The 15,885-nt window shown below is 49.7% G+C and overlaps 1 protein-coding gene across 1 annotated transcript in view; it reads left to right on the top strand.

Moving 5' to 3' along the window:
• Positions 1-15,885, top strand: part of KIF12 (kinesin family member 12) — a 496,125-nt gene that overhangs the window by 287,563 nt on the left and 192,677 nt on the right. Inside the window, exons 10-11 of the mRNA XM_086955175.1 lie at positions 6,300-6,308; positions 9,314-9,329. Of these exons, the coding sequence (XP_086811301.1) occupies positions 6,300-6,308; positions 9,314-9,329 (25 nt within the window). The remainder of the gene's footprint in view (positions 1-6,299; positions 6,309-9,313; positions 9,330-15,885) is intronic.

The following is a 15,885-nucleotide window of genomic DNA, read 5'->3' as shown; positions in this document are numbered from 1 at the left end:
AGCGCACCTGCGACTCTTCCCGCCCTTTCCCCTCCTATCTATTTAACCCCGCCTGTCCACGCGCACGCGGGACGCGCGAGGGCCGCAGCAAGGGGCGAAGCCCGGGCAAAGGGCGGGCCCTCTTAGGCCCTCATAGGTCGGAGTAGGCCGGGCCTGGTCTACCCTCTTGTTTACGTCATAGGGTATTGGTATTTATTTAGCCCTTGTTGACCCAGCGGTACTATCTACCTGTCATGCCGTCACCAGCTGTGAGAAGTTGGCCTGGTATATAATGCTCACTAATTCTTAGTGATCACTTTGTACCATGCCAAGCAACCCTTATGATGATGGTTGTAATTCAACCTTGTAGACCAGTTATCCTAGTGGTAACGTGGACAAAGCAGTCTTAGGCTAAACTCTGAAAGGCATGTGAAGCCAGCTGTTATACCATACACAACCCCCTTGAATACCAAATCAAATGAAAGGGACACCACACAGATATATATTGAAAATATATATTGATTTATTAACTATAAAATCCCCTGGACTCTTTATGAGCACAGAAGCACAAGCGTTAAATCACAAGACAGTTTAAAATACACAAAAGTTGCACAATATGGATGAGCCCTAGGGGCCACCTAAACCATATACTAAGAAAGTGGTATAAGAGATACCAATAGGAAAGTGAAGAGGCCTAGGGCCTTGGGAATCGCTGGAGCTATTCGAGACTGGCAATGACTAAGTCGGGAAAGGCCCACGGGACTCGGGTGCAGTGTTCAAAGTGCACGCACTTTTCAATACAAAGTCTATGGTGTGTAAAAAGTACAAAGTTAGTTTAAGGGCACTTCCGCTGAACCTAGAGGAACAAAACTTAAGACACAGACCCTAGAGGTGTGTACCAGTGTAGGGACACCGGCTTTGCAATGTTACCTCACCCACAGGAAGTGGGTGCACAGGGTCGAAGTGGCGTTGGGTTTTGACACGCAGGTTCTTGGCGCTTGAAGCTGAAGATGCTGCAGGCGATGTGAAGGAGAAGTGTCCGGTGGATCCAAGGGTGGATCTGAAGTGGTGAAGACCTGAAAGCAGAGGGGACAATGTTCAAAGTCACTGACCAGTGACCACCGTGGAACCAGATTGGAACCAGGCAAAGTCGGGTGCAAACAGGTGATGAGGTGTTGCTTCTCTCTGCAGCCACGTGGACACGAAGAGGTCAAGGACGTCCAGGAGTCGATCACGAGCTGTCCCTTGAAGGCTCTAGCTGATGGCGGTGTCGGCAACTCGATTGAAGCAAACAAGCCTTGGCTAATGCAAGCCAGGGGGAAAGTGAAAAAGGCTTATTACTCGGACCAGCAAGGTCAGAGCGGGTACTCCTTTCTACAGGAGCGAGGGCAGGTCTGGAGCAACCAGACCCACAGTGTAAATTGTAGGTTTAGTCGCCAAGATGGCCGCTGACCACGTAACAGGCGGCCGGGATGGCGAGTCAAGTGGCACAAAGCAAAAGGGCCCCACGCAGATCGTGGAGATGCTGGAGGGCTGATCTTTGGTGCAAATGCTGCTCGGTTGTGGGGCTTCTCAAACCCCAAAGCACAGAGTCGAGGGTGCCTCGGGTGCTGCGCAGTCAGCGTCTCGGGGGTCTTTCAAGATGGCCGCTCCCACGTCTCTCGGTGCCTCCACGGGTCCCTTCTTTGCAGGGACTGTGGATCGGGCTGTGAGAAGTCTGGGAAGCTGGGTCTTGTCAGGCTCTGGGCTCGGGCTCCGGCGGGAGGCGGCGGCAAAGCAGACGTCGAGGTGCTGGGTGGTGCCTGTGTTCACAGGGTGGCCCTTCCTAAGCCACAAGGGAGATGCTCTTCAGTCTTCTATTCATCAGAAAGTCGAAGTCCAGTCGGCTTCTTAGTTTAAAGTTGATTTCAGGATGATCTGCTGTGCAATGGCACTGCTCCCTCTCTTATTCCCATCTGAGGGGTGGATCTCCTGCTAGGTCCCTCCCCTATGGGTGGGACCAGGAAGGGGGGTGGTTACACCCCCTCTCCTTTGTCCAGCTCCTCGCCAGGACTGGGGCTGGAAAGCCCCAGAACCGGTTTGGGCTGGCTTATGCACAGGGACACCTTGTGTGCCCCAGGCATGTCTCAATCTATTCAGCCCTGTCCTACCCAATACACAAAACCCTGTCTGGGGTGGTGCTCGCACCTCCCCAGGCAGGAAACCCTTTGTCCAGGCCCTCCTCGCTGGAAGGACTCCCAGCAGCAGGAGGTCAGACATGTGTCTGTGGTGGCAGCATCCATTTTGTGATGCTGAGGCTCTGTTTAACTTTAACCGGGGTTAAGGCTACACACATGTCGTGTCCCTCTAGAAGGGTGGAATGCTATCCCCGTCGCCAGAACTGGCGAGGGGATAGTATTCCAATTCGTATGACACCTTACTCGACATGTTTTGATAAAGCCAAACCAAAGATAGCATTTAACCGCGAGGATTATAATGCACTTAAGAGTATATGGTATGGCAATATCCCGGAACAGCTTAGGGAGTGGTTCCCGACAGCTGCAGACAGGCTCAGCTCATGCTAGAGCACCATCTCACATATTTCCAAGCACTCTGCCTCCAGGATTGATGAGGCCTTCCATAGGAGTGGCTGATAGGAACACATGTGTCCAGTTTAGGGTTAGGCACAGGCATACTGTACCTAAGTAAGAGGTGATTACACCAACTTACCCCAGCTGAGTGATCAGCCAGTTGTGTCAAATATGGAGGCCAGGCCAGGGGTGGCACAATACATGCTGCAGCCCCTGGTAGGCCTTGGCTACACCTATGCCCTGGGTACCTATGGTACACTGTTACAGGGGCCCATAAGGTGAATCAATTCCAATTGTGTTATGCACCTAAGGTACATGGAGTCCATTTTAAGGAGAGAGCAATCAGCCTGGGGCCCTGAATAGCAGGATCCCAGGCCAACTAAGTCAAAAACCAGCTAAACACCAGGCAAAAAGTTTGGGGGTAACCATAGTCAGATATCCACCTTCCTACATAACCCCCCCCCCCCAAACGAAAGGAGATAAGGCTATCCTTGACCAGGTAAGCCTATATTGCCTAAGTGGCCATATAAGGAAGTACCAGCTCTGGCTTGGTAACCCCCTGTTTCATGGTCCACTAAGCAATCCCTCACCCTAAGGGTATCTGAGGGTCTCCACCATAGGGAATCTCTACCTGTGGTGTGTCTTTGCAAAGTCAAAGGCTGGTGTTGAGATGGAGTACTGAAGTGAGTTTCCTCTGTAGGGCTCAGCTTCCTCCAATCACTCTCCACCATGTGTGCCTTTCTTTCTCTGACTGAGTTGCACTGTGCTCTCAGGGTCAACCTCTGGCTACCTAAAGCTGGAGGCTGGGTCCCTCTGTTTGGCTTACTGAAGGGACAGTTCAGGTTTGGGCCCTTAGGGTCCCAGGTTTGGCTGTGCCCAACAATATCCATCTGGGGGAGGTCCCTAACTACTTTTAAGGGGGATCCCTCAGGAGTTTTTAAAGTTTGCACCTCACTAGGGCTACTAGTTTCGGTGCCCCTAATCTGTGGATGGGGGCGCTTTATTTGACAGGGGGCCCTTTGGGTCTCACTGTCCTTCTTGTCCTCTGCAGCCCTGGGCTGAGTAAGGCAAGGTAGAGAGGGGCAGGTTACCTGCTCCAGACTGGGTCCCACCTGAGAAGGGTCCACTGCCATCAGAGGCTCTGTTAGGCCAGGCCTAACAACCTCTGGGACAGTTCCTTCATCAGGGGTAAGATCAGTTCCCTGAGGAGGCTGATCCTTTCCTAAAGTCTGGTGGGAGGGAGATTTCTCTTCCTCCTCAATGCTCTCTGTTTGGGTGGAGTGATCCATCATTTCAGGCTTCACTACCCATGTATCAGTTTGAGTTTGGGCTGTGGCCATCACAGCCCCACCAACCTTTTCAGGAGGAGACTCAGTTTGGGTATGGGCTGTTACTAGTACAGCCCTGCTACTCTTTCCAGGAGGGAAGTTATCTAAAGATGGGGCTGAGGTTTGCTCAGCCCTCCCAACCTTTTCAGGAAGGACATCTTGAATTGGGGCTGTAGCCATTACAGCCCCACTAACCTTTCCATGGAGATTTACCATTCTAGAATGGGTTTGCTGTTCAACCTCAGCCCAGGCTGAGATTTCCAAATCATTACCCAGTAGGCAATCTACAGGCAAGTTTGCTGACACTGCCACTCTCTTTGGGCCAGTGACACCTCCCCAGCTAAGATTGACTACTGCCATGGGATGATTGGTTTCTATGCCATCAATGTTTGTCACCTGATATCTGGCATCAGGTAAAAGTTGCCTTGAGGGGACTAGACATTCAGCCACCATGGTGATGCTAGCCCCTGTGTCTCTGAAGGCCTCAACTTTCAAGCCATTGATGAGGGGCTCCTGTCTATACTTGCTCAAAGTGTTTGGGCAAGCTGTGAAATTGGCAAACCCCATGCCAGTCTCATAGACAAGAGTATCTGAGTTAGGGGACCTGGATAGGCCAGAGTCCACCTGTCCTCCAAAAGTAAACCCACCCAAATTCTTTGGGGTGCTCCCACCACCTGGGGGACCACTGCTAACAGTGACAGGAGGTGTCGGAGCCTTACCTGGAGGTATATTCTCCTTATTGCCATTCTTGGGACAACAGCTATCTGTTTTGTAATGCCCCGCCTGTTTACAGGTATGACAATAAGGCTTTTTCTGGGATGTAGAAGTGTCTTGGGACCCACCCCCATTCTTGGAGTTTTGGGGCCCTGGGGAAGTCTTTTCCTTACTTTTATCCCCACCCTTCTCTTGAGGCTTGGTAGTCTCTTTCTTTTGGTCACCACCCTGGTTCTTAGGCCTGATCCTGGTTCTGACCCATTTGTCTGCCTTCCTACCCAATTCTTGTGGGGAGGTCAGATCAGAGTCAACCAGGTGCTGATGTAGAAGCTGATTTTGACAATTACTTAAGATTTGCTCTCTCATAATTAAATTATACAATCCTGTATAGTCAGTAACCTTACTTCCCAGCAACCAGCCCTCCAGAGCCTTAGTGGCACACTCAACAAATTCAGACCAGTCCTGAGTCTGTGCCTTCTGGGTATCTCTGAACATTAACCTGTACTGTTCAGTGGTTAAGCCTAACCCATCAATCAGAGCACTCTTCAGGACCATGTAGTTTCTAGAATCCTCATCACTAACTGTGAGGAGTCTGTCTCTGCCTCTACCTTCAAAGGAGAGCCACAAGATTGCTGCCCACTGCTCCTGAGGGATCTGCTGTACCATGCAGGCTCTCTCAAGTGCAGTCATCCATTTGTGGATATCATCCCCAGCTTTGTAGGGGGGCACAATCTTACTCAGGTTTCTTGTATCAAAGGACCTGTCTTTATCCTTCTGGATATTGCTGCCACCAGTGGATCCTAATCCACTCTCTCTAGGCTGTCTTGCTCTAGCAAGTTTCTCTTGGGCCAGGGCAATTTCTAACTCTTGTCTCTGGACTCTCAATTCAGCCTCTCTAATTTGAGATTCTCTCAATTTGGTCTCATGTTCCCTTCTCTGAGGGCTAGTCATCCTCCTTCTGGAGTGACCATGAGAACCTCTAGAAGCATGGGAGTTGTCAGAGTCACCTGAGTGAGTCCTTCTCCTCCTAGGCTCCTGGTTAAGTCCACCTGGGGGTCTGAATGGGTTGTTACCTGATTCATTCCCAAGTTGGCTTAAGTTAGCCTGGTTCAGTCTACTGACCAGCACCTGACTATCTCTGTCATCATCTGACTCACTGCTTTCCACCTCCTCCTCTTCCTCCTCTTCCTCTACATCTACCTGAGGAGCTCCAGTGGTGGAGGCTTCCTCATCTACCAGGATGATAGGGGCAGGGGTGTCTACAGTGTCATCCTCTGAAGGATGGCCTCCTTCAGCATCCCCTGTGGGGTTTGCTTTGGAGGGCTTTAGAGTCTCAGACTGGTCTAAGAGCTCTCTTAGGTGGTCTGTAGTAGGGGAAGGCCCTGTCTTCAGACCCCTTAAGACACAAAGCTGTCTTAATTCCTTAAAGGAAAAAATAGCAAATTTGGATGGTGCCCTTGGAGGGTCACTCTCAACAGGAGTAAGTCCACTGGACCCCTCTGCTCCAGACATTGCTCTAGTGTGGGTGGATGTGTTGCAATCTACCTACACTGGTGTTTACCTACTAAACCTATCTAGTAGTTGTAGCTAGGGTGTGCTACTCCCTTTGCTCTACAACAACTAAGTTCAGTAGAACTTAAGTATACTAGTCTTGTTTTATATGTACCTAGCAGGTACCTGTATGATCTTTCAAATGATAATCTCAAAGATTGTAATGGTAAAACAACAGCAAGCTCAGATCCCAATCCGCTGCTCACCAATGTGAGAAGTTGGCCTGGTATATAATGCTCACTAATTCTTAGTGATCACTTTGTACCATGCCAAGCAACCCTTATGATGATGGTTGTAATTCAACCTTGTAGACCAGTTATCCTAGTGGTAACGTGGACAAAGCAGTCTTAGGCTAAACTCTGAAAGGCATGTGAAGCCAGCTGTTATACCATACACAACCCCCTTGAATACCAAATGAAAGGGACACCACACAGATGTATATTGAAAATATATATTGATTTATTAACTATAAAATCCCCTGGACTCTTTATGAGCACAGAAGCACAAGCGTTAAATCACAAGACAGTTTAAAATACACAAAAGTTGCACAATATGGATGAGCCCTAGGGGCCACCTAAACCATATACTAAGAAAGTGGTATAAGAGATACCAATAGGAAAGTGAAGAGGCCTAGGGCCTTGGGAATCGCTGGAGCTATTCGAGACTGGCAATGACTAAGTCGGGAAAGGCCCACGGGACTCGGGTGCAGTGTTCAAAGTGCACGCACTTTTCAATACAAAGTCTATGGTGTGTAAAAAGTACAAAGTTATTTTAAGGGCACTTCCGCTGAACCTAGAGGAACAAAACTTAAGACACAGACCCTAGAGGTGTGTACCAGTGTAGGGACACCGGCTTTGCAATGTTACCTCACCCACAGGAAGTGGGTGCACAGGGTCGAAGTGGCGTTGGGTTTTGACACGCAGGTTCTTGGCGCTTGAAGCTGAAGATGCTGCAGGCGATGTGAAGGAGAAGTGTCCGGTGGATCCAAGGGTGGATCTGAAGTGGTGAAGACCTGAAAGCAGAGGGGACAATGTTCAAAGTCACTGACCAGTGACCACCGTGGAACCAGATTGGAACCAGGCAAAGTCGGGTGCAAACAGGTGATGAGGTGTTGCTTCTCTCTGCAGCCACGTGGACACGAAGAGGTCAAGGACGTCCAGGAGTCGATCACGAGCTGTCCCTTGAAGGCTCTAGCTGATGGCGGTGTCGGCAACTCGATTGAAGCAAACAAGCCTTGGCTAATGCAAGCCAGGGGGAAAGTGAAAAAGGCTTATTACTCGGACCAGCAAGGTCAGAGCGGGTACTCCTTTCTACAGGAGCGAGGGCAGGTCTGGAGCAACCAGACCCACAGTGTAAATTGTAGGTTTAGTCGCCAAGATGGCCGCTGACCACGTAACAGGCGGCCGGGATGGCGAGTCAAGTGGCACAAAGCAAAAGGGCCCCACGCAGATCGTGGAGATGCTGGAGGGCTGATCTTTGGTGCAAATGCTGCTCGGTTGTGGGGCTTCTCAAACCCCAAAGCACAGAGTCGAGGGTGCCTCGGGTGCTGCGCAGTCAGCGTCTCGGGGGTCTTTCAAGATGGCCGCTCCCACGTCTCTCGGTGCCTCCACGGGTCCCTTCTTTGCAGGGACTGTGGATCGGGCTGTGAGAAGTCTGGGAAGCTGGGTCTTGTCAGGCTCTGGGCTCGGGCTCCGGCGGGAGGCGGCGGCAAAGCAGACGTCGAGGTGCTGGGTGGTGCCTGTGTTCACAGGGTGGCCCTTCCTAAGCCACAAGGGAGATGCTCTTCAGTCTTCTATTCATCAGAAAGTCGAAGTCCAGTCGGCTTCTTAGTTTAAAGTTGATTTCAGGATGATCTGCTGTGCAATGGCACTGCTCCCTCTCTTATTCCCATCTGAGGGGTGGATCTCCTGCTAGGTCCCTCCCCTATGGGTGGGACCAGGAAGGGGGGTGGTTACACCCCCTCTCCTTTGTCCAGCTCCTCGCCAGGACTGGGGCTGGAAAGCCCCAGAACCGGTTTGGGCTGGCTTATGCACAGGGACACCTTGTGTGCCCCAGGCATGTCTCAATCTATTCAGCCCTGTCCTACCCAATACACAAAACCCTGTCTGGGGTGGTGCTCGCACCTCCCCAGGCAGGAAACCCTTTGTCCAGGCCCTCCTCGCTGGAAGGACTCCCAGCAGCAGGAGGTCAGACATGTGTCTGTGGTGGCAGCATCCATTTTGTGATGCCGAGGCTCTGTTTAACTTTAACCGGGGTTAAGGCTACACACATGTCGTGTCCCTCTAGAAGGGTGGAATGCTATCCCCGTCGCCAGAACTGGCGAGGGGATAGTATTCCAATTCGTATGACACCTTACTCGACATGTTTTGATAAAGCCAAACCAAAGATAGCATTTAACCGCGAGGATTATAATGCACTTAAGAGTATATGGTATGGCAATATCCCGGAACAGCTTAGGGAGTGGTTCCCGACAGCTGCAGACAGGCTCAGCTCATGCTAGAGCACCATCTCACATATTTCCAAGCACTCTGCCTCCAGGATTGATGAGGCCTTCCATAGGAGTGGCTGATAGGAACACATGTGTCCAGTTTAGGGTTAGGCACAGGCATACTGTACCTAAGTAAGAGGTGATTACACCAACTTACCCCAGCTGAGTGATCAGCCAGTTGTGTCAAATATGGAGGCCAGGCCAGGGGTGGCACAATACATGCTGCAGCCCCTGGTAGGCCTTGGCTACACCTATGCCCTGGGTACCTATGGTACACTGTTACAGGGGCCCATAAGGTGAACCAATTCCAATTGTGTTATGCACCTAAGGTACATGGAGTCCATTTTAAGGAGAGAGCAATCAGCCTGGGGCCCTGAATAGCAGGATCCCAGGCCAACTAAGTCAAAAACCAGCTAAACACCAGGCAAAAAGTTTGGGGGTAACCATAGTCAGATATCCACCTTCCTACACCAGCCATGGATAAATCCACAGTGAAGCCGGGGGCTGTCAAGAACAGAACCCTGGATAATTATTTCTCACGCCCCCTGGGGGATGGGGATGGGGATATGGACACCGCCCTTGCTGAACGCAGGGCCGAGCGTCGCCGCTCAATTGAAAACCTGAAACATAGACCCCTGGTAGATACCCCAGAGGGTGGCTCTTCTTTGAACCACAGTGAGGAGCCATTATCACAGGAAGGTGTCCCTTTTCTGTTGAGGGATCGTACCATTAGCCCCTGCCAACCTGCCGCGCAGGCTCCTAAGGTCACCCCTCCCATTAGCCCCTGTTGTACGGCTGTTGATCTAACATCCCAACCTACTCAATTTTCTAAAACCAGGAAAGCTAAGTCCAAACTAGCTACAGTGGTAGAGTTGCACGGTCCTCCCCCTAACAAGCCCAGAAGGAAGACGAGGGGAGGAAAGGGTAAACTTAAACTCTCCCATTCCGATTTCGGAAAACCCTCTAAGCCCGTTCCAGTTCCTGATAAGTGTATTAATGCAATGGGTCCTGCCACTGCCCCTGCAAATAACCGGCCTATTACACCGCCTCCGGCTGCCCCTCATGGGAACCTGGAATTCCTACTCAGATCTTTCCTCTTGCCTATCAGCGAGAGCATTAAGCGAGTGGAGATCAGACTCACTATCCTCGAGGCAACACTAAGTAGTCTGAATTCACAGGTAAACACCCTTGGTAGACCCTCTGAGACTATGCCCCCCGCCTACCATGTCCCTTATCCCTCAACCCCCTTTAGCTATTCCGGGACCATCCTTGGCGACTTCTGCCACCTCTCTTTTGCAACCACTTATGGCTAAACCAGCCCACTCACGTCATATTAAAACTATCATTCCCCCCTCACAATCCCCAGGTATAACTCCCTTAGTGATAAACCCCAGTGGGGCTAAAATTGGTGACTGTATTCCACCCCCATTACTAGATAAACCCGCCCCCAGACCCCGGAGACCTGACCTCCCTCCCGAGGCTAACAACCTTATGGTGGTTATGGCCGGGGTTCCCCCCCTTGAGGTGGGGGAAGGCGAGAACTTCCTTTCACTTAAAAACCAAGTAATCAAATGGTTGAATTGGAATAGACCTCTCCCAGCATATTTTAATAACGAAATCGTGATGGTAAGAAGGGTACCCTGGCTGGGCAAGTCCAGGAAGTCAATAATAGGGGATTGTATTTTGGTGTGTTTTAGAGACCCAAGGACCCTTCACTACATCTGTTCTGGGTCGAATAGATCTCCTGAATCCACCATCCGGACCCTGCCAGTATCATTCTTCTTCCCCCCTACACATATGTACCGTGACCAAGCACAGGATAATTGGACAGGGGTTGATCGGGGGGGCAGATTCTGTGGGTATCCAGCACAACCTGTTTTCCAACCACCTTTGACACCCTTTCATAATTATAATCGTTTTAATTGTCTGAGTGGTCTCAATGGTGTAGACTGACTGCCCACAGCCTTAGACCCCATTATTTTTTCCTCGGATAAAGGGTCTACTGTAACGCCTGACAGTAGCCCTATTCTTACTCAAGACCCTGTAATGTCTCTGAATGCCTCGATACTTCCTGCGGCTTACCCAGTTCTATTGGCCCCTCTACCTGCCAATAATCTTTTAATCTCCACGGTACCAGTGCCCATTCATTCCCCCCCTTGTTCCCCTGGTCTTAAGTTTGCTAGTTGGAATGCTGCAGGGTGGAGTAGGCAATCGGCATCCCTAGGGTGGAATGAGATCCTCACCGACTTTGATATTTTATGCCTGCAAGGGACCTGGGCAACTGCTGATATTAAACATGATGGGTTTATGTCTTATAATAACCCGGCAGCAAGGTCAGGTATGGGTAGGGCTAAAGGGGGGCTAGTGATTTTAATATCAGTTAAACTCCCAGTATGTTTGATTTCCTACCTCCCTGTGGGATACCACTCCCAAATCCTAATACTTGAACATGTAAAGGGCCATGTTTTAGTGGTGATCAACCACTATAACAACCTGTTTGATGCCTCAGATACCACAGTGGCGGAGGAGTTGGGCCCTGTTTTGAGGAACTTACGAAATGATATCAATAAACCAACTGATATCATATGGGGTGGGGATTTCAACCTTCGTACCTGTCCCTACTCATTTACTAGAATCTGTGGATATGACGGGGATAACGGGGAAAACAGGGCACATTTTGCTCACACACCCCATGGTGACTCCTTTAATTTCTCTCGTGCTAAGCTTGGATCTTATGATCCACCCCCCGGCCGTAGATGCTGATGGCAAACCTGTTCCAACCTTTGTTGGACCCAATTCGGCCTCTGTCATTGACCATCTACTGGTTTCCACACATCTTACGCCTCATTGTACGGTTCCCATTGTCACTGATCTTGGATTTAGCGATCACCATGCTATCACCATGTTTATTTCTGCATGGGGGTCTTCAGTTAACAATGATTATTTGGTAATAGAAGATGTTACCCCCTGTAGACAGAATGGTATCCGTATAAAGTGGGGTTTGGACAACTTCGAAAAGTTGCAAGCCAAAATCTTAAAAGAGGGGTTCGCTGAAATTCACAGTTGCTTAGACCCAGAGGCCCTTCATGAGTGCATCATAACCAATTTTGTGGCACTTGGTATTGCTATAAAAAGGTGTCTTACCATTACTAAAGCCCGAATTAGGAATCAAAACGTGGGTTGGTTTGATAGCCTGTGTACCAAATCCCTGCGGGAACTTAAGCTGGCTCTAACTAAACCCCCGAGAGACATGGAGGCTATCAAACTACTCAGGCTTACCTACAAAAACAATCTTGTACGTAGGAAGCAGGAACTTAGGGAACTTGCCTGGCATGCCCTGAATCAAGCATCGGTGCTACGGGACAGTAGGCTGGTTTGGTCCACGGTCAACAGCCCCTTCCTTGCTAACGAAGAGTTTCCTATACTGTCAGCGCAGGTCAGCGAAGCCAATTGGGTTTCCCATTTCTCTGGAATTTTTAACCCACCCAGGGGAGATTCTGTTGGCTTTTCCATCCCGACGCCTGAAACAAGGCTACCTCTGGATATTACCCTATCAGAGGGGGTTATTTCCTTAAGCCAGAGTAAAGGGGGAAAGGCACCGGGACCCGATGGGGTCCCGGTTGACTTGTATAAATCTAATCCTACTCTCTGGAGCCCACTCCTGACGCAGGTGTTTAATGCATCAGTCTTGGAGAATACCCCACCCACCTGGAGCGAATCCATAATTCTACCCATCTATAAGAAGGGAGATAGAGGCGAGGCTAAGAACTACCGACCTATCTCCCTTCTTAATTCCTCCCTGAAGATTATGAGTAGGGTTCTCCTGACGAGGTTGGAGGAATGGGTAGAGGAAAACAATATCATGGCTGAATCCCAATATGGCTTTCGCAAAGGTCTGGGGACAACGGAGCAGTGCATCAACCTTGACCTCCTCATTGGGAAATACACAAGAGCGAAACAGGGTTCCCTATTTCTCTGCTTCGCCGACCTCTCGGGCGCCTTTGACCTTGTGAACCATAAGCTTTTATGGTCCACTTTACTGGGTATGGGCGCCCCACCAGCAATTATTCATTTTCTGGCTCGTCTTTACAACAAGTTATCGGCCCAGATACGTTTTGGCCAGTCTGGTGAATGTACAGAGAAAATTAAGGTTAAGTCAGGCATAAGGCAGGGCTGTGTACTGGCCCCCCTGCTATTTTCTCTCTTCATCAACTCTATTGAATCGGAACAGAAGATGGTTCAGGCTGACTCCCCACAGGTTGGTGGCCTCCCCGTACCAGTTCTGCTTTATGCCGATGATACGGTGCTGCTCTCGCGCACTCCTAACGGGCTCCAGAAACTTAGGAACACTTTCTATAATTTTATTAATGAGAGGAAACTGAAAATTTATAGCACCAAGACTTTTAGTATGGGCTGTGGTAAACGGATGAAGTCTGTTATGCCGTTCCATTTTAACAATCATAATATAGAGGTAGTGTATAGATTCTGCTACCTCGGAGTTACTTTTAACAATAAAGGGACTTGGTCGCAGGAGATTTTAAATGTCAATGGAAGAATGGCCAAAAGCTCATCTGGAATTTTTCGTTTTGCTGCAAAGCTAGGGAGTCGCCGCATACCAGATATGGTAGATATCTACAGGCATAGGTGTGCGTCTATCGCACTGTATGGTTCGGGTATTTGGGGTTACAGCCAGCATAGGGTACTGCAAAATACCGAGAATGGGTTCCTTAGAAGACTCCTTTGTTTACCTCCCTCGGCACCTACTGTATTGTGCCATAGTGAGGTCTGCCTGAACTATTTGACAGATCTGATCGGATTAAGACCCCTCATGGTATGGAGGTCAATATGGGCCAAAGATGAGACTACTTTTACCAGGCAGATTATCTCTGATTGTTTGAAGCTGGACAAAGCCCTTAAGATTCCCTGGCTAAGTTATGTCTCTTCCTCCTATGGCGATGTGTTTAATCTCGACATCGTCAAGGACCCTTATTGTGCCGTTACTCTATCGAAAAAGGAACTCAAAGATGTTTTTATCCAAACTAAGTCTGATTTGCGTAGGACAAAGTGTATTTCTATGTCTACCTATGTATTTTACCATACTACTAAACTGGAAGAAAAGGGCATGCCTATGTACTTACAATTCATAACCAAGCAATCCCACCAGTTTGTTCTTACACGATTTAGACTTGGTATTGTACATAACCTAGTTGCCTTTCCAGAGATGAAACTCCATAGCCATTCTCCCTGTCCCTGTGATGGCCAGACTAGGCAAAGTACATTGCATTTTATGCTCATTTGCCCACTCTATATGCATCTTCGCCGTCTCTACCTCAGACCTGTGTTTTTAAAATTTTCAGTGTATACTACTGCCCAAGCCATGAAAGTGTTATTTGCACTTGATTCTGCAGACATCTGTTTTTTTACCGCTACTTTTTTACTCAAAGCCATTTCACATAGGAAACGTCTGGTGTTTTAATTCTTGAAATTCTCTTATTGCTGAGTTATTGTTCTTACTGTAATGTTTGTTTTGTGTTTTTTACTGTACGCTTTTGTGATTGTTTTTAATAATCGAATAAAGCTTTGAAATGAATGAATGACATGGAAGGAGGGCGCGAGGGGGTCCTAGCCGCTATCCTGGTACATCACCTCTCCCTTTACTGACCCCAAGGAGCACGCCAAAGCCTCAGATTCTTAAAGGTCAGGAATAGGCGTCCGTAGGGGGGGGCAAGAGGGGGCGCTTGCCCCCCCCCCCTGTATCCAGGCCCGGTTCTAGAGGATGGGCCCACATACCTGGGCTGACTTTCCTGCTGGGGCGAAATACAGAACAGCCCGAGTGTGAGTCCCAGCAGGTCACAGAGGCAGCCGTTCCATTGTCATGGGCAGAGGAGACACAGCATGGAGTATCTCCCCCCATCCCAGGCCTCAGGAGATGACGTTGAGTTCTTGGGGAGCTGCTGATAGCAGGGGCCGTGAGCTTTAGTCCCTCACAGCAGGCCACAACGATCAGATACAAAGCTAAGGGGCGTGGGTGGGGGCGTCGTTTGGGGAGCGGGGCTAGTGTCAACATTCTTAGTTTAAAAACTGTGAAGTGACAGACCGGATTGAAATTGAAAGTTTCATTCTCATGAATTTGTGCAATGGGGAGAGTGCTTTATACAGCTAAGAGTGGAAATACTCCGAAAAAAACACTAAGGAGGGAAATAACTACATTTAAAGAATAATATGACTAAAAATGGAAAAAAATGAAAATTCGATTTTGACAATGTTGTAGTGGAAACATGTAACTAACCCTCCATGTTGAAGCTAAGGGAGACGTAACATCAGAGGAGAGATAAAAGAGAGAGACAGCCAAAAGGAAAAATAAGAGACGGAGTGGGGAGTAGAGACAAACGGAGAGGGAGAGAGGAAAGAGGGAGAAATGATTGACGAGAGAAGATAGTGAAAGAGGCGAGGGGGGGACATTATTATCGATAAGCACAATGAGGCAGGGAGACAGAGGACGACAGAGGGAAGGAGGCAACAGAGGGAAGGGGGCGACATAGGGAGGGAGACAGACAGACAGGGAGACAGATAGAGGGAGATACAGGGTGAGAGACAGACCGAGAGAGAGGGAGACCGAGAGAGAGAGGGAGACCGAGAGAGAGAGGGAGACCGAGAGAGAGAGGGAGAGTGAGAGAGAAAGGGAGACCGAGAGAGAGAGAGGGAGACCGAGAGAGAGAGAGAGAGGGAGACCGAGAGAGAGGGAAACCAAGAGAGAGGGAGACCAAGAGAGAGGGAGACCAAGAGAGAGGGAGACCGAGAGAGAGGGAGACCGAGAGAGAGGGAGACCGAGAGAGAGGGAGACCGAGAGGGACGGAGACTGAGGGATGGAGACTGAGGGATTGAGACTGAGGGACGGAGACTGAGGGACGGAGACTGAGGGACGGAGACTGAGGGAGATGGAGACTGAGGGAGACTGAGGGAGACGGAGACTGAGGGAGACGGAGACGGAGACTGAGGGAGACGGAGACGGAGACTGAGGGAGACGGAGAGGGAGAGAGACAGAGGGCAACAGAGGGAGGGGAGCGATAGAGGGAGGGAGACAGACCGGGAGAGAGACAGACAGAGGGAGGGAGACAGACAGAGGGAGGGAGACAGACAGAGGGAGGGAGACAGACAAAGGGAGGGAGACAGACAAAGGGAGGGAGACAGACAAAGGGAGGGAGACAGACAAAGGGAGGGAGACAGACAAAGGGAGGGAGACAAAGAAAGGAAG

Source organism: Lissotriton vulgaris, chromosome 2_1 (genome assembly GCF_964263255.1).
Source record: "Lissotriton vulgaris chromosome 2_1, aLisVul1.2, whole genome shotgun sequence".
Classification (NCBI taxonomy): domain Eukaryota; kingdom Metazoa; phylum Chordata; class Amphibia; order Caudata; family Salamandridae; genus Lissotriton; species Lissotriton vulgaris.
Note: the sequence above shows the minus strand (reverse complement) of the source record. Positions and strands in the feature narration are given on the sequence as shown.